The following is an 18555-nucleotide window of genomic DNA, read 5'->3' as shown; positions in this document are numbered from 1 at the left end:
GGGTTTCACCATGTTGTCTAGGCTGGTCTCGAACTCCTGACCTCGTGATCCGCCAGCCTCGGCCTCCCAAAGTGCTTGGATTACAGGTGTGAGCCACTGCGCCCGGCCAGTATCTCCATTTTATAGAAAATCAAAGAGGTTCAAAGAAGTGAGAACCTGTTCAAGATCATAGAACTCACCAGAAGCTGTTGAAAAATTAAGTCATGTTTGCCTGGATTTTCAAAGCTCTTGTTTTCTCAACAGTGCCAAATTCTCTGGCAAAAAACCCTTAAATGGATCACTGTATGTTCTGTTTTAAATACATGAACAAAAAGCACCATGTGTTTTTTTTTTCCTTTAGGTAATAGAGTCAGGTGAAGCCAAAAGAAAGATTTTCAAAATGACTTATAAATTTGATTCTACAGCCCAGCGTTCAGGCTATCATTTAAAAGGATGAGGGTCATAAATTTCTTCCTCCTGTGCAAGCAGAAAAGGGATCATTTCTTCCTCTGCTGGCCTGCATAACTCCTTTAATTCCCCCTTCTCTCTGTCCATGTCATCCTTCTCCAGCTGTTCAAACAGCAACCTAGAGGCAGTAAACCAAGACACTAGGAGAGTCTGCTATATTTGGAAATTTGGGAAAATGAACGCCAATAAAAGTAACCTTCCACATACCTGCATTAGCTCTCCTTAAAACCTATGTCCTTATTCTTTCCCATCTGAAATAGCTGAAAACAATTGTCTGCAATAGTTATTCATATTCAACTGGTTCCAAAATAAACAGAAGTGGAGAACTGTAGAAAAATCCTGGAAGACATCAAATGGGCTGAGAAACATGATATTAAATAAAATGCCTTGGGGAGTTCTAACCAAATAACGTCATAAAAAAATTGAAATACAGGAAACCTGAGATTTCCAAAATATTTTACTTTTACTGATTTCAATATACCAAATGAAGAAACATATTGAGAACCAACTCCTAGCAGTGTCATCCTGTTCTGTCCTGACCCCTGTGGAGATTCCAAACACATACTCCATACTGCTAATGAAGCAAACCTGAAACCTAGTGTCACTCCCTAGTTGAAAAATCCTTTGATGGCTCCCCTCATCCACAGATTAAAGTTTAAACATTGTGAACAGCTTTGAAAGGCCTCCAAAATCTGGCTTTAATTTACCTTTCTAGTCTTATTGTCCACTTTCAATACTCTTCAGTTCATCACCACAGACACTTCACTTTCCCATCTCCCTACCTTGTGCAAGCTATTTCTTTAGCTTTGAATATTCTGCCCAACACCTGTTGAAATTCTATTCCTCTTCCAAAGTAGCAAGGTATATTAGTAATAACTCAGCCATCAAGTCCAGATCTAGACCCACTAGAATTCCACTACCTAGTAGCTTAATCACCTTGAGTAAATACATCAATAGATCTGTTTCCTTATGCATACCACCTACGGTACTTTATAAACTGCTGTAAGGATTAAACATAATAATTATACATTAACACCATGCCTAAGGCATAGTAGAGACTTAATAAATGTTACCTGCTGGCCAGGTCCGGTGGCTCACGCCTGTAATCCGAGCACTTTGGGAGGCCGAGGCAGGTGGATCACCTGAGGTCAGGAGTTCGAGACCAGCCTGGCCAACACGGGGAAACCTTGTCTGTACTAAAAATACAAAAATTAGCCAGGCATGGTGGCAGGCAGTTGTAATCCCAGCTACTCAGGAGGCTGAGGCAAGAGAATAGCTTAAACCTGGGAGGCAGAGGCTACAGTGAGCTGAGATCGCACCACTGCACCCCAGCCTGGGCAATAGAGCAAGCCTCCATCTCAAAAACAAACAGACAAAAATTAGCCATGCACTTCTAGTCCTAGCCACTTAGGAGGCTGAGGTGGGAGGATCACTTGAGCCCAGGAGTTTGAGGTTGCAATGAACTATGATCACGCCACTGCACTTCAGCCTGGGCGACAGAGATATGTTGTCTCAAAAAAAAAAAAAAAAAAAAAAAAAAAAATATATATATATATATATGTACACACACACACACGTATATATATGTATATATACGATATACATATATACACGTGTATATATATATATCTATATATATCGCATACCCATTATTCATGTGTGTACTTGACTTCTCCATTAAGTTACACAGAAGATGGTTGTGGATATAAATTTCTAAATCTCTACCACTTACTACTTGTGAAAGCTATTTGACCTCTCAGAACCTGTTTCTTCATTATTAAAATGAACAAGATTAACCCTTTACACTGTTATATTAAAAGGTTTAAAAGAGTTAAGGGGCCAGGTGTGGTGGCTCACATCTGTAATCTCAACACTGAGGCAACTCATCTCAACACTGTAATCTCAGCCTCTGAGGCAGGAGTTTGAGAGCAGCCTGGACAACATAGCAAGACTCCCGTCTCTACTTTAAAAAAATTTTTTTTTTTGAGACAGAGTCCCGCTCTGTTGCCCAGGCTGGAGTGCAGTGGCACGATCTTGGCTCACTGCAACCTCCACCTCCCGGGTTCAAGCAAGCCTCCTGCCTCAGCCCCCCAGTAGCTGGGATTACAGGCACATGCCACCATGCCTGGCTAATTTTTGTATTTTTAGTAGAGACGAGGTTTTGCCATGTTGGCCAGGCTGGTCTCAAACTCCTGATCTCAGGTGATCCACCTGCCTCGGCCTACCAAAGTGCTGGGATTACAAGCATGAGCCACCACACATGGTCTAAAATATTTTTCTTAAAAAAAGAGTTAATGTACATCAACTGCTGCTTGGTATAATGCTTGGCATCTAGTAAGTTTCAACAAATGTTTGTTTAATGGCAGTCTGGATAATCAATCTATTCCAGCGATTGCTTATAGAATAGAAAAATGAAAGATGCATTTCCCTCAATAAATCCAATTTCATAAGGCAATCTTAATACAGCTCGAACCTGCTACCCACCTCTCTTCTAATAAAGATCTCCACAGTTTTGGCCGGGCGCGGCGGCTCACGCCTGTAATCCCAGCCGAGGAGGGCGGATCACGAGGTCAAGAAATCGAGACCATCCTGGCCAACATAGTGAAACCCCGTCTCTACTAAAAATACAAAAAATTCGCTGGATGTGGTGGCGCGTGCCTGTAGTCCCAGCTACTTGAGAGGCTGAGGCAGGAGAATCGCTTGAAACTGGAAGGCGGAGGTTGCAGTGAGCCGAGATCGTGCCACTGCACTCCAGCCTGGGCAACAAGAGCGAAACTCCATCTCAAAAAAAAAAAAAAAAAAAAAAAAAAAATCTCCACAGAAGATAAAATGGAGGTTCCTATGCACTTTACTTCAGAAATGCTATCATAGATTTATATTCATGCTCTTCCAGTATGAGACTAAATATACCATAATTTATAACTCACATTATTTCATTGCACTTAAACCACATGTTAGCTTACCCCTGAAGAGTTCTAAGGGGTAAAATGGTCTGCCAAAGTTAAACAACACTGTGAAATTGGTCGTCTACCTGGAAGTGTAAGCTGGTTGTCTGTTTAACTCATTCTCTAATAGTAATTTGCTGGGTCATCAATTCAATTTCTCTACCAAAAATTCCAATCAAATGTCAATTACATCTATGACAGCATTTTTCCATTTATACACTTCCAACACACTGCTCAATTTAAGAGGGGAAAAAATAACCACTTCAAAATTTATTATAGTGAAGTCTATTGAAGGAAATTGCAAAAGAGTGAGAACTCGCCAAAAAAATAATTATTTTCTCAGCATTTGCATTCCACACTCAACTGTACACTGAAATATAAGTTGCACAAGACAGAAGTCAGAAGCCTGGGAAGGGTTCTGGAAGATGGACATAGCTTTAAATCTGACACCATCATTTTCTAGCTGTGTAACCTAAGCATTTTATTTCTTAGTCCTGATACCCTTCATCTGTAAATCAGGGACTGTAACAGTATGAACCTCATAGGGTTGCTGTATTAAATGAGGTTAAGTATGCTAAGTGTTTATAAAGTACTTACATCTGAAATAGTAAGTGGGATTCTACCTAGCAGCGCTGCGCACTAAGGTTCTTCATAAATATAGTTGAATAAATGAATATTTACACATTTTATATAAGGAAATAAGTGTATCAATAACTTTAGGTCTATCCTAAGTCAAATTAATAGCAGAAAATACTATTTGGGGGCATTTTGCAGTCTACAAGGCCCTTCTAACATCCATATGTCCATTTGATCTCCAGAACATCCTCAGGAGGTAGATTTTTTTTTTTTTTTTTGAGACGGAGTTTCACTCTTGTTGCCCAGGCTGGAGTGCAGTGGCACGATCTCGGCTCACTGCAACCTCCGCCTCCCAGGTTCAAGCGAGTCTCCTGCCTTAGCCTCCCGTGTAGCTGGGACCACAGGCGTGCACCACCACGCCCGGCTAATATTTGTATTTTTAGTAGAGATGGGGTTTCGCCATATTGGCCAGACTGGTCTCGAACTCCTGACCTCGTGATCTGCCGGCCTTGGCCTCCCAAAGTGCTGGGATTACAGGCGTGAGCCACCGCGCCTGGCCTGGGGGTAGACATTTTTAAGACAGTCCTTTCAGAGATAAGGAAACTGGTAACAAAGTGCCAAGGTTACCCACCCTAGTGGTATCCTCCAACCATTCTCCAGCTCAGGGGTAAGTGATTAGTGGCAAATGTTCTTAATACAACATCTTGTATTAACATAACATTTCTGCAAGTTACCACCCTCCTCAAGCATAGTCAAGCACAGGAATCCAGGAATAAGCCAAAAGTAATAAATCCCGACAGACCACTGATGACACGTATCATCTTGCATTGTTTCCTCACTTGGTGTCCTCCCACACCTCTAGGGCGGGGACCAGATCTGTGTGTAGGTGCCCCCTCCCCGACCGGAACCCCCAACACGAAACCTGGTATCCAAGAGGCCCCAGTTTGTGGGAGTGTATGTGGAAATGGCATGGGATGCTGGCAGGAGGTTTTCCTGTCAGAGACCCGAAATGACGCCAACTCCGCGGTGGGGACTAAGCTTCTCCGGCAGATATAGACTCGTTGGGCGGTGAGGGTCCGACCGATAACCGGGCTGGGAAGGATGGCTGAGGACTGACGCCGCTAAGGCAAACCAGGGAAGCTGACACGCTGAGGGCACAGAGGCACAGACGAGGCGGGTCTGGCCGCAGCGATGGCTGGAAGGCTAGGGTCCAACAGAGGCTTGGGGGCCGGGGGAATCAGGGCAGTTGGAGTCTGGGGGGAGGGGGCCGGCCTGCTGGTCTGAGAAGGATCTGAACCCAATCTGAGGAGGGTTCTGAACTCCTCTAGGGGCCTACTCCCCATCCCACGGAGGCATTTGCTGCACCGAGTACTCGCTGCTACCTGAAACTGCAGCAGCTTCTCTGTCTGCTCCTGGGTTAGATCCCGCTCCTCAGGCGCCGCCATTTTGCCGCCGCCTCTACGCTCCTGACCCGTCCGCACCGTCACCCGCCGGAACTGACCTCAGCCACAACCACATCCGGTCTGAACGGCCGCCGGCGCGCAACTGCGTCTGCGCGCGCTGGCCCACTAACCTCCCGCCGCCCCCCCCCCAACCTCTGGCCGCCGCCAGAGGGCGCCACGCTCGGGCCTATCCCGAACACCTCCGGAAATTACCGAGGGACTGTCGGTACAAGTCGCTCTTACCATTTAGGCGACGAAAGGATCTGCTAAGATTAGGCGACGAAAGGAGACCTAAGATTCCAGTGCAGTCTTGCAGAGCCGAGAGGGCCCGAATGTGCCTCGAGAAGCTCCGGAGCATCCCGAATGGCATTCGGCTGATTTCGGCTGCTCTCTAACCATTTTCCGGCAACCTCAGATACTCTTGGAGGTTTCTCGGGAGATGCAGCCGTTCCGATATACCAGCCTTTTGATCGCTGGCCCCTGACCTAAAGTTTCCAAAAGCTCCTGACCATCTCTCGGGAGGTTCCGAAGGGCTCTGGATACTGGCGCGGCATTTCCGACGCCGCCTTCGAAGCGGAAGCTGTGGGCAGACTTCGGCCACCGTTCCATTGCCGCTTCGGGGTCACTTGCTAGGAAGGTCTGGACTCGGCTCCCCGGATCCTCGACGATTCATGGCGCCCCCAGTCGTCCGCACAGCTTGCCGTCCACCGCCGTGACTGCGGCGCTGGAGCCCCGGCCTGGCATCTGCTTTTCCGTGCCTGGAGCCTTGTCTCTCCGCACTAGCGCTGCACTGGCCCCTTGTCTCTGTGACAGGCGAGGAAAGATCCCTGGACCGGGATTAGGAGACGCGGGTTCTAGTTGCCACCTTGCCAACTGCTGGATATCCTTGGGCAAACCACTTGGGCTCCATTTTGCCATTTGTTGAATGAGATTCCCCAAAAGCCCCTGACGTGCTGCCGCTGCCCCTTCTGCTCGAGGCAGTCCCCTGCCCTTCCCTTCTGCTGCTTACACTACCCTATCACCACCCCTCAATCTCTATCTTCCTCTGCACGTCCCTTGCCCCTTCTAGTCCGCCACCTCTCTTTAGATTTCCCGTTTTCATTTCCACTTCTCCCGCCGAACGCCTCCTCTGCCCACCTTCCAGAGAGGCCTGGGTCTGGTACACGCTTTTCCACTGACCACCTGTGTGATTCCCAGCAAGGCTCTCGGCCGCCTGCGCCCCACCCTCGTCCCCTTGCAGGGTTGATCCGGTGAGACAGAAAAGGCTTTGAGAGCTGGTTCTGTGAAGAGTACATGAAATTTTTGCTACTTCTTTCAGGACTTTATCAGGTCTTACCAGGTCTGCACAAACCACGACGTCCTGGAAAAACAGCACATGGTGCGCCCTAAAACACAACCCCAAAAAAGTGCTAATTGGAAAAACAAAACAAAACAAAAACCCTGCAAATTTGGATCTGCATATGAAATCTTTCCGTTTAAAAATGGTGTCGGCCGGGCTCTGTGGCTCACGCCTGTAATCCCAGCGCTTTGGGTGGCCGAGGCGGGCGGATCACTTGAGCTCAGGAGTTCGAAACTGGCCTGGTCAACATGGCGAAACCCTGTCTCTACTAAAAATACAAAAATTAGCCAGGGTTGGTGGCGCACGCCTGTAGTCCTAGCTACTCGGGAGGCTGAGGCAGGAGAATCGCTTGAATCTGGGAGGCGGAGGTTGCAGTGAACTGAGATTGCCCCACTGTACTCCAGCCTGGGCGACGGAGTGAGACTCCGTCTCAAAAATAAATAAATAAATAAATAAATAAATAAATAATATGTCAATTAAGTAAAAACCCCCGAAGGTAAAATCGGAAGCAGATAGCTGCTACTCTAGAGAATTTATTACAGCAGCTCAAAGCTCAAAGGAAACTCAGTGTTGTTCAATCTCACCAATAACGTTAGGTTCAGATAAACTAAATGAGGGGTGGCAAAGTCAGATGTCCTCAGGAATTGTGTAATTCTCACTTAAGATATATACTTGCCAGCAGGCATGGTGGTAAATGCCTGTAGTCCCCGCTACTCGGGAGGCTGAGGTGAGAGGACCACTTGAGGCCATGAGTTCAAGGCTGTTGTATGCTGTGATCACACCACTGCATTCCAGCCTGGGTAACATATTCTTTCAACAGACCTAATTTGTAGTTACATGAAACACCACTGAATATTTCTTCACTTCCTCAAAGAAAGTTACACTTTCTTTGTCTATCTTTCTGTTTTCTTCTTTCTTTCTTTCTTTTCTTTGAGACGGAGTCTTGCTCTATCGCCCAGGCTGTAGTGCAGTGGCCCGATCTTGGCTCACTGCAAGCTCTGCCTCCTGGGTTCATGCCATTCTCCTGCCTGAGCCTCCTGAGTAGCTGAGGCTTACAGGTGCCTGCCACCATGCCCGGCTAATTTTTTTTGTATTTTTAGTAGAGATGGGGTATCACCGTCTTAGCCAGGATGGTCTACGATCTCCTGACCTCGGGATCTGCCCGCCTCGGCCTCCCAAAGTGCTGGGATTACAGACGTGAGCCATCGCGCCTGGCCCTGTTTTCTTCTTTCAATAAAGATTAGGTTACAAGAAATAATTCATTTGTTTAAAACTCTACTTTAATGTGCCTCCATGTGGGGACAAAATATGAAAAGCTGGAGTGTCCATTCCCTGTCCAAAGGTGGTTTTTGGCCAGACGCGGTGGTTCATGCCTGTAATCCCAGCATTCTGGGAGGCCAAGGTGGGAGGATTGTTTGAGCCTAGGAGTTGGGGACCAGCCTAGGCAATATAGTGAGACTGTCTCTACCAATTGTTTATTTTTTTTAATTAGCCAAGTGTGGGCCAGGCACGGTGGCTCACACCTGTAATCCCAGCACTTTGGGAGGCTGAGGCGGGCAGATCTTGAGGTCAGGAGATCCAGACCATCCTGGCTAACACAGTGAAACCCTGTCTCTACTAAAAATAAAAAAAAATTAGCCAGGCATGGTGGCAGATGCCTGTAGTCCCAGCTACTCGGGAGGCTGAGGCAGGAGAATCGCTTGAACCTGGGAGGCAGAGGTTGCGGTGAGCCGAGATCGTGCCACTGCACTCCAGCCTGGGCAACAGAGCGAGACTCTGTCTCAAAAAAAAAAAAAAAAAATTAGCTGAGTGTGTTAGTACGCATCTGCAGTTCTAGCTAGTTAGGATGCTGAGGCAGGGGTGATCACTTAAACCCGGGAGGCAGAGGTTGCGGTGAGCCATAGTCATGACTGCACTCCAGCCTGGGTAACAGAGCAAGACCCTGTCTCAAAAAAACAAACAAAAAACAAAACAAAAAACAGATGGTTTCTGCCTTTTAGCTGTGGAGTATGGCTTCCATGTATTGCCAGAACTGCCCATTTTTTTAAGAGCACAGACATTCTCACCCCCCCAAAAAAATGTGAGGTGATGCATATGTTCATCAGCTTGATTTAGCCATTCCACAAAGTACACATATTTCAAAACATCATGTCATACATGATACATTCTATTTGAAAAACATCACATTGTACACCTTAAAAAGTAAAATATGCTAATTTGAAAAGAAAAACTCTACACATTTGGATTTCCATGTGAAATCCCGCCATTTAAAAATGGTGTTGGCCAGGCGCGGTGGCTCATGCCTGTCATCTCAGCACTTTGGAAGGCCGAGGTGGGTGGATTATCTGAGGTCAGGAGTTCAAGACCAGCCTGGACAAGATGGTAAAACCCCGTCTCTATGAAAAATACAAAAATTAGCCAGGGATGGTGGCCCGCACCTGTAATCCCAGCTACTTGGGAGGCTGAGGCAGGAGAATCACTTGAACCCGGGAGGCGGCGGTTGCAGTGAGCCGAGATCACGCCATTGCACTCCAGCCTGGAAGACAAGAGTGAAACTCCGTCACAAAAAGAAAAAAAGAAAAAGGTGTGAACTAATTCAATTCAAAAAAAAGGTGTCAGTTTCAAGAAAATTACTCTGCAAGTCAACCAGAATTGGAAAAAGCCTCATAGCCTCTGTTTGCCATGGAAGAAGCAGACCTGGGAAGAAACTCAAACTTTTTTTTGATAAGTTCAAGATGAAGAGTGTGAAAAGTGTTACCAGTTATTGGCTTGCCTTTTCTTTTTTTATTTATATTTTATTTTATTTTATTTTATTTTTTGAGACAGAGTCTTGCTCTTGTAGCCCAGGCTGGAGTGCTGTGGTGCAATCTTGGCTCACTGCAAGCTCCGCTTCCTGGGTTCACGCCATTCTCCTGCCTCAGCCTCCCAAGTAGCTGGGACTACAGGCGCCCGCCACCACGCCCGGCTAATTTTTTTGTATTTTTAGTAGAGACGGGGTTTCACCATATTAGCCAGGATGGTCTCCATCTCCTGACCTCGTTATCTGCCTGCCTCGGCCTCCCAAAGTGCTGGGATTACGGGCGTGAGCCACCACACCCAGCCTACTTTTTTTTTTTTTTTTTTTTTGAGACAGATTCTTGCTCTGTCACCCAGGCTGGAGTGCAGTGGCACTATCTCGGCCCACTGCAACCTCTGCCTCCTAGGTTAAAGCGATTCTCCTACCTCAGCCTCCCAAGTAGCTGGGATTAAAGGCACATGCCAACAAGCCCGGCTAATTTTTGTATTTTTAAGTAGAGATGGGCTTCTCCAGGTTGGCCAGGCTGCTCTTAAACTCCTGACCTCAGGTGATCCACCCGCCTTGGCCTCCCAAAGTGCTGGTATTACAGGCATGAGCCACCATGCCTGGCCTTCTTTTCTTTCTTTTTTTTTTTTTTCTCTTTTATTTTCTTTTCTCTTTTCTCTTTTCTTTTTTTTTTTGAGACAGGGCCTCCCTCTGTTGCTCAGGCCAGAGTATAGTGGCATGATCATGGCTCACCGCAGCCTCGACCTCCAGGGCGCAAGCGATCCTCTCACCTCAGCCTCCCAAGTAGCTGAGACTACAGGCACACACCACCACACCAGGCTAATTCTTTTATTTTATTATTTTATTTTATTTTACTTTATGTTCCAGGATACATGTGCAGAACGTGCAGGTTTGTTACATAGGTATATATGTGCCATGGTGGTTTGCTGCACCTATCCACCCATCCTCTAGGTTTAAGCCCTGCATACATTAGGTATTTGTCCTAATGCTATCACTCCCCTTTCCCCCCACCTCCAGACAAGCCCCGTGTGTGTTTTTCCCCTCCCTGTGTTTACATGTTCTCATTGTTTAACTCCCACTTACGAGTAAGAACATGTGGTGTTTGGTTTTCTGTTCCTCTGTTAGTTTGCTGAGGATGATGGCTTCCAGCTTCATCCATGTCCCTGCAAAGGACATGATCTCATCCTTTTTTATAGCTGCATAGTATTCCACGGTGTATATGTTCCACATTTTCTTTATTCGATCATTGATGGGCATCCATGTCTTTGCTATTATAAATAGTGCTGCAATGAACATACGTGTGCATATGTCTTTATAGCAGAATGATATATATTCCTTTGGGTATACACCCAGTAATGGGATTGCTCACAGCAGGCTAATTCTTATATTTTTTGTAGAGATGGGGTTTCACCATGTTGCCCAGGCTGGTCTCACACTCCAGAACTCAAGCGATCTTTGTGCCTCAGCCTTTGAAGTAGCTTGGTCTAACAGGCCTGCACCACCAAACCCAGTTTATATTTTAATCCAAAGTGCATTTAAAAATTCCAACCAGGGCAAGAGGATTGCTTAAGCCCAGAAGACCAGCCTTGGCAACACAGTGAGACCTCTGTGTCTATAAAAAATAATAAGCAAAGTAAATCAGAGGTGGAGCTTGCAGTGAGCCAAGATCGCGCCACTGCACTCCAGCCTGGGCAACAGAGCGAGATTCTAAAAAAAAAAAAAAATCTGTTTGTAAAAAATTGCGTGATTTGTGAACTGTGAACAAGTTTAAACAACACCTGAGCTGGCAGAATGGGAAAGGGAGGAAAAGCAACAGACCTACTTACAGATGGTTTAAATAACCCATTTGCATTTAAATTGTCCCTACAATCTTAGCCTCTGCCTGGTTGGGAGGGCATGTTTCCCAGGAGACACAGTGTAGTTTCCATTGAACTGCTTGCTGCAATGACCACCTGGACACTTTGGACACCTCATGCCGTAAACCTGCGAGTGGAGGACTTGTCAGACCAGCAGGGTAATCCCCCTGTTTACAATGAGGGGCCAGGGTTGCTGTTATACACCACAGAGTCAGGAGTGTGTCTGGAGCTCGGGGGACTTACTGGGACATCTTTTGTCACTTCCACACCCAGTGATAACGGAAAACAAGCAATTGCCACAACCACAGCCTGACAAGGGAAGGTAATTAAAGGCTGAGACCCTTCCAAAATAAAAGTCTGGATTGCCCAGGCTGGAAAAGCATCAGGCCAACCAAAGTACTAGCCAAGGGTGAGGGAAATGCCGAATGAGTAATGGAGGAAGGAGATGACGATTATCACTTACAGCCTTGGGACCAGTTGCAGCTGCAGAGAGCTTAGTTTGTTTCACCAGCTAGCTCACCTTAAGTCTTTGTAGAGATTGTTGCTGGCTACTACATGAAAAGGGATTTTTATGAATGTTTGGACTCCTACCGTCCCTCTTGGAAGGAATGAGGACGTTTTGTTCCTACAGTCGTGGAGAACTATGGGACTGGATATAACGAGAGGGAGTGAGCAGTGCAAGGGAGGGACTGCATCCAACATCTGTTACATTTCACTTGAGATCTTTGCAGTCTTACCTATCTCCAAGGCCCTTGGTCACTTGTTGCACCCCCAGCCACTTCTGTGCTGATCAGTTCTACTTGGATGGATTCTGTCTGGCCACCTCCGTGGTGACCAGCTTGCACAGACCCAGTGCAACAGCATGTCACTTGCATGTGCACTACAGGCTTTGACTCCCGCCCTGGAGCTTTTCTATTGCTACTGGAGCAGGAGACACCATGGACCAGCGCAGCGCCTACCCACGTGTGACCCAGAAGTGCAGGGGAAGTAATGGCCCGTGGGGCAAATTTTTGGCCATTAAGAGATGGGAGTGTGAACCCTGAAAGAGCCAGTCCTTCAAGATGGATCCTGAGTGGCTAAGTGGGCCTGAATTCAAAATACAGCCAAGCGGCCATTCACTGACTCTAGGTCACCCACGTATCCTGCATTCCCAGAAACCCACATGCTCATGTAATGTTGGGACTTTCATAGCTGTCTGTTCTTGTTCATCCTGCCAGAAATAACTGCTGTTGGAAAATCCCATTTCACCTCCTGAACTACTATTGTTGGAATATGGTTTGTTTGGCTCCGCCAAGCCTCATGTTGAAGTTTGATCCCCTATGTTGGAGGTGGGGCCGTGTAGGAGGTGCTTGGGCGATGGGGGTGGGTCCCTCATGAATAACCTGATGCTGTTCTTGTGGGAGGGAGGGAGGTCTCACTCTTAGCTCTCAAGATAACTGATTGTTGAAAACAGCATGGCACCTCCTCCCCTCTCTCTTGCCTCTTCTCTCTCCATGTTATCTGCACAAGCCTGTTCCCCTTCACCTTTTGTCATAAGTGGAAACTTCCTGAGGCCCTCATCAGAGGCAGATGCTGGTGCCATGCTTCTTGTACAGCCTGCAGAACCGTGAGCCTAATAACCCTCTGTTCTTTATAAATTATGCAGTCTTAGGCATTCCTTTAGAGCAACACAAACAGACCAAGACACAGACCTAATCAGTAGACTATGACCTGTATCGACAAATCAGAATACAACAAGCATCAGTCAAAGATTGCATCCCTCATTTGCATAAGTGGACCATAGTGAGAACGTGGGCAGAGCTTTCTTTGTAAAAGACGACCCCTCTCTTTGTTCTCTCAGAAGGCACCTTTGTTTTCACTGAAGGATGCATCTCTCTGGTTTGCAAACTGTTCACTGGAATGAAGTCTCTCTTTTTTAAAAAAGACAATCCTTGGCCGGGCGTGGTGGCTCACGCCTGTAATCCCAGCACTTTGGCAGGCCGAGGCGGGCAGGAGTTTGAGACCATTCTGGCCAACATGATGAAACTCCATCTCTAATAAAAACACAAAAATCAGCCGGGTGTGGTGGTGGGTGCCTGTAGTCCCAAATACTCGGGAGGCTGAGGCAGGAGAATCGCTTGAATGCAGGAGGTGGAGGTTGCAGTGAGCCAAGATCACGCCACTGCACTCCAGCCTGGGCAACAGAGAGAGATTCCGTTTCAAAAAAAAAAAAAAAAAGACAATCTTTGTCAGTGGAATTTATATATTTATTTATTTATTTTAGATAGTATCTCAGCCGGGCACGGTGGCTCATGCCTATAATCCCAACACTTTGGGAGGCTGAGGAGGGTGGATTCCTTGAGGCTGGGAGTTCAAGACCAGCCTGGGCAACATGGTGAAACCTCCTCTCTACAAAAAATACAAACATTAGCTGGGCACAGTGGCACATGCTGATAGTCCTGGGGCAGGAAAATAGGGTCTGGAGGCAGGGAACATAAGGCCGATTTACACTTCAGCTATAACAGGAAATATCCTCTCCATAGGGCATATGCTGTAAATAACTTTGTAACTTTACTTCATTCTCTCCATTTTCATAGGGTGTACCCGAAGTAACCAATGGAATCCTCTAGGGGATAGTTAAACTCCCAAAAATTCTGTAATGGGGTCCTTGAGCCTCTGTGCTTGGGCCCGCTCCCACACTGTGGAGTGTACTTTCATTTTCAGTAAATCCCTTCATTCTTTCCTTGTTTCTTTGTGTATTTTGTCCAATTCTTTGTTCAAGATGCCAAAAACCTGGAACTCCTCCACCATTAACAGTCTCAGCTACTCAGGAGGCCAAGGCAGGAGGATTCGCTTGAGCCCCAGAGGTCAAGGCTGCAGTGAGCCGTGATTGCGCCACTGCACTCCAGCCTGGGTGACAGGAATAAAACTCTGTCTCACAAAAAAAAAAAAAAAAGAGAGAAAGAGAGAGGGTCTCATTCTGTCTCTTAGGCTGGAGTGCATGGTGTGATCACGGCTTACTGTAGTCCTGACCTCAGGGACTCAAGCAGTCCTCCCACTTCAGCCTCCCAAATAGTTGGGACCACAGGTGTGTGCCACCATGCCCTCTTAATTTTTTTTATTTGTATTTTGTACACAGGCAGGGTCTCCCTAAGTTGCCAGTGTTGGTCTTAAACTCGTGGGCTCAAGTAATCCTCCGACCTCAGCCTCACAAGTAGCTGAGACCACAAGCAAATACCACCATGCCTGACTCATTTATTTGAGTTGATTTGTTGACAGGAGCCACCGGATAACATCTTGTCATCTCCTGCTGTGTGGTGAGCTGTCTCGTGTTGCAGTCGTTCATGTTGGCTCTCTGGGAATAGACCATGGGATTGACCAACACACTTAGCACCAAGCAGTAGGCAGCCCCTCGAATTAGCCCTCTCATTTTCCTTGCCTCACTTTCCTGTTCCCTCAGGCCTGATTCCCTGAAATCACTCTCCCCAGTAAAGTATAAGCATGTGAGCTTTCAGTCAGGCTATATTCTCTATGATCTTAAATATCAAATTAGTGACCCAACCACAGAGAAAATAAGAAATTTTTTTTTTTTGGATGGAGTCTTACTCATTCTGTCACCCAGGCTAGAGTGCAGTGGCATGATCTCAGCTCACTGCAATCTGCCTCCTGGGTTCAAGAGATTCTCCTGCCTCAGCCTCCCAAGTAGCTGGGATTACAGGTGCGCACCACCACCATGCCTGGCTAATTTTTGTATTTTTAGTAGAGACAGGGTTTCACCATGTTGGCCAGGCTGGTTTCGAACTCCTGACCTCAGGTGATCTGCCTGCCTCAGCCTTTCCAAGTGCCAAAGTACTGGGATTACAAGCGTGAGCCACCGAGCCCAGCCAAAAATAACAAATTCAAGTGAACTTAAAACACAGTAATGTGGCCGGGCGCGGTGGCTCACGGCTGTAACCCCAGCACTTTGGGAGGCCAAGGCAGGCAAATCACCTGAGGTCAGGAGTTTGAGACCAGCCTGGCCAACATGGTGAAACCCCGTCTCTACTAAAATGAGAAAATTAGCCAGGCGTGGTGGCACATGCCTGTAATCCCAGCTACTCGGGAGGCTGAGGCAAGAGAATCACTTGAACCCGGGAAGCGGAGGTTGCAGTGAGCCAAGATTGCGCCATTGCACTCCAGCCTGGGCAACAGAATGAGACTCCATCTCAAAAAATAAAAAACAAAAACAAAAAGCCATACGGTAATGTCTATGTATTCCTTTTTTTTTTGAGACGGAGTCTCGTGCTGTCACCCAGGCTGGAGTGCAATGGTGCGATCTTGGCTCACTGCAACCTCTGTCTCCCAGGTTCAAGCGATTCTCCCACCTCAGCCTCCCGAGTAGCTGGGATTACAGGTGCCTGTCATCATGCCCAGCTAACTTTAGTATTTTTGTAGGGACAGGGTTTCACCATGTTGGCCAGGCTGGTCTTGAACTCTTGACTTCAGGTGATCTGCCTGCCTCGGCCTCTCAAAGTGCTGGGGTTACAGGCATGAGGCACCACGTCTGACCTATATATTCCTTATAGGTTATATCCTGAGAACAAAAAGAAAAGCAAAGAAATCTGAAATGGTTTTAAATAATCCTAGTGTCAGTAATAATATTGATATTGCAATTTTATTTATTTTTGTTTTGTTTTGTTTTTTGTTTCTTTTTTGAGACAGGGTCTTGCTCTGTTGCCCAGGCTGGAGTGCAATGGTGTGATCTCAGCTTACTGCAACCTCCACCTCCCGGGTTCAAGTGATTCTCCCACCTCAGCCTCCCAGGTAGCTAGGACTACAGGCGCACGCCACCATGCCCGGCTAGTTTTTAGTAGAGACAGCGTTTCACCATGTTGGCCAGGCTGGTCTCGAACTCCTGACCTCAAGTGATCTGCCTGCCTCAGCCTCCCAGAGTGCTGGGATTTACAGGCGTGAGCCACTGCGCCCAGCCTGATATTGCTATACACACACACACACACACACACACACACACACAGGCATGCACTTAAATATATACTCCCAGTGGGTCCTGAAACCACGAATAGTACCAAATCTGAATGCTGTCAGTTGAAGCTTGTTTCTGTTCATCTCTCCCACCCACAAATGTAATGCCTTTTCCATCTGAACTAAGCACTTAACACATACTGCGGTGTAACTTTTGCAGTTTGGGGTGTGACAGCAAAACTGGCACAAATTTCTTTTTCCTTCTTTACAGTTTCATGGATAGATTTGTTTCTATCATAGATCTTAGCAACCTCGGCATACAATTTTTTTCTTTCCTTATTAAATCAAGAACGTTCACCTTTACACTTAAAGAAAGGAATGTATGGCTTCTCTTTGGCGTATCTGACCTGCCACCATCACTACTCTAAGCTTTGAGACCAATATTAAGTAAAATAAGGGGAACCTGAACAAAAGCGCTGAGAACCGCTACAATTGATCTGTTAACTGCAGAGTTATCAGATCAACTGCAAAGTGACTGATGGGTGGGGAGTGTATACAGCATGGAGACTCTGGACAAAGGGGCGACTCACATCCCATACAGGATGGAACGGGAGGATGCAAGATTTCATCACGCTCCTCAATTCAAAACTTATGAATTGTTTATTTCTGGAATTTTCCATTTAATATTTTCAGACTGTGGTTGACCACAAGTAACTGTAACCATGGAAAGTGAAACCAAGAATTATAAGGGACTACTGTGTATATATGGAGACAGCAAAAAAGAGTAAATATGTTATGCATTAGAACCAAGATTTTCGGTGAAAGGAAAAATACATAGATCTAAAATCAAAGAGATTAAGTAAAAACATTATTTTAAATTTAAATTAGAAATTTCAGTAAGAGGCCAGGCGCCGTGGCTCAAGCCTGTAATCCCAGCACTCTGGGAGGCTGAGGTGGGCAAATCACGAGGTCAGGAGATGGAGACCATCCTGGCTAACACGGTGAAACCCCATCTCTAATAAAAATACAAAAAATTAGCCGGGCGAGGTGGTGGGTGCCTGTAGTCCCAGCTACTCGGGAGGCTAAGGCACGAGAATGGCGTGAACCTGGGAGGCGGAGCTTGCAGTGAGCTGAGATCGCACCACTGCACTCCAGCCTGGGCGACAGAGCAAGACTCTGTGTCAAAAAAAAAAAAAAAAAAAAAAAGAAATATCAGTAAGACAGTAAGACTACACTGCGTTTTGTTTTTCAAACAGAAACTGTATTTCCTAGTTTTCTTGACTAAAGAGGTTTATAAGAAATAATCAGGCTAGGTGCAGTGGCTCACGCCTATAATCCCAGCACTTTGAGAGGACAAGGAGGGTGGATCACCTGAGGTCAGGAGTTCGAGACCAGCCTGGCCAACATGGTGAAACCCCGTCTCTACTCAAAAAAATGCAAAAATTAGCAGGGCATGGTGATGTGTGCCTATAATCCCAGCTACTCAGGAGGCTGAGGTGGGAAAATTACCTGAACCTGGGAGGCAGAGGTTGCAATGGGCCAACATCGCACCACTGTACTCCAGCCTGGGCTACTGAGCAAGACCCCGTCTCAAAAAAAAAAAAAAAATTAATGCCTGAGGTGCCCACCTAGTGTTTTCTAAATATCATTTCCCACTCAAAGGTTACAAAACCCTTTGAAGAAATGATTAATTCCAGTCTGGGGCAGAACATGTAGAGGATGAGCCACGAACACCTTGCTGTACCAGAAAGCAATAAAATTGTTACCTGAAACATCAAAACATCAGAATGTTAATGACATTGGAACAAGTTTGAAGAGGCTTCCACTGGCCAAAGACTGGGAAATTTAAGCATCAAAAAGTATACTGTTAGCTGGGTGTGGTGGCGTGTGCCAGTAGTCCCAGCTACTCAGGAGGCTGAGGTGAGGGAATCACTTGAGCCCAGGAGGTGGAGGCTGCAGTGAGCTAGGATCGCACCACTGCACTCCAACCTGGGCAACAGAGTGGGACCCTGTCTCTAAAATATTAATAATGATAATGATGATGACTATCCCTTCTCCACTGAATTGCCTTTGTAACTTTGTTGCAGTGGTCTGTACATGTGTAAGACTTCTAGACTCTATTCTCGTTATTTATCTATTTATCTTGATGCCAATACCATTCTGTCTTGATTACCATAGCTATATAGAACATCTTGACATTGGGCAC

The 18555-nt window shown here is 46.4% G+C and overlaps 1 protein-coding gene across 4 annotated transcripts in view; it reads right to left on the bottom strand.

Annotated features, from left to right (window-relative positions):
* The window catches only part of FAF2 (Fas associated factor family member 2), a 62238-nt gene extending 56185 nt beyond the window's left edge, over nucleotides 1-6053 (bottom strand). Inside the window, exons 1-2 of one of the 4 annotated variants that reach the window (XM_016954290.3) lie at nucleotides 5351-5469; nucleotides 655-786 (exon numbers count right to left, since the gene is read on the bottom strand). In XM_016954290.3, coding sequence (XP_016809779.1) covers nucleotides 655-660 — 6 coding nt within the window. In that variant the 5' untranslated portion in view covers nucleotides 661-786; nucleotides 5351-5469. Of the gene's footprint in view, nucleotides 1-654; nucleotides 787-5350; nucleotides 5554-5653 lie in introns of those variants that run through there. The other 3 variants (XM_016954291.3, XM_518117.9, XM_009450199.5) reach the window with 3 other exon arrangements.
* Between the last annotated feature and the right edge of the window lie 12502 nt (nucleotides 6054-18555).

The sequence above is a fragment of the Pan troglodytes genome, chromosome 4 (genome assembly GCF_028858775.2).
Source record: "Pan troglodytes isolate AG18354 chromosome 4, NHGRI_mPanTro3-v2.0_pri, whole genome shotgun sequence".
In the NCBI taxonomy this organism is placed as follows: Eukaryota; Metazoa; Chordata; class Mammalia; order Primates; family Hominidae; genus Pan; species Pan troglodytes.
Note: the sequence above shows the minus strand (reverse complement) of the source record. Positions and strands in the feature narration are given on the sequence as shown.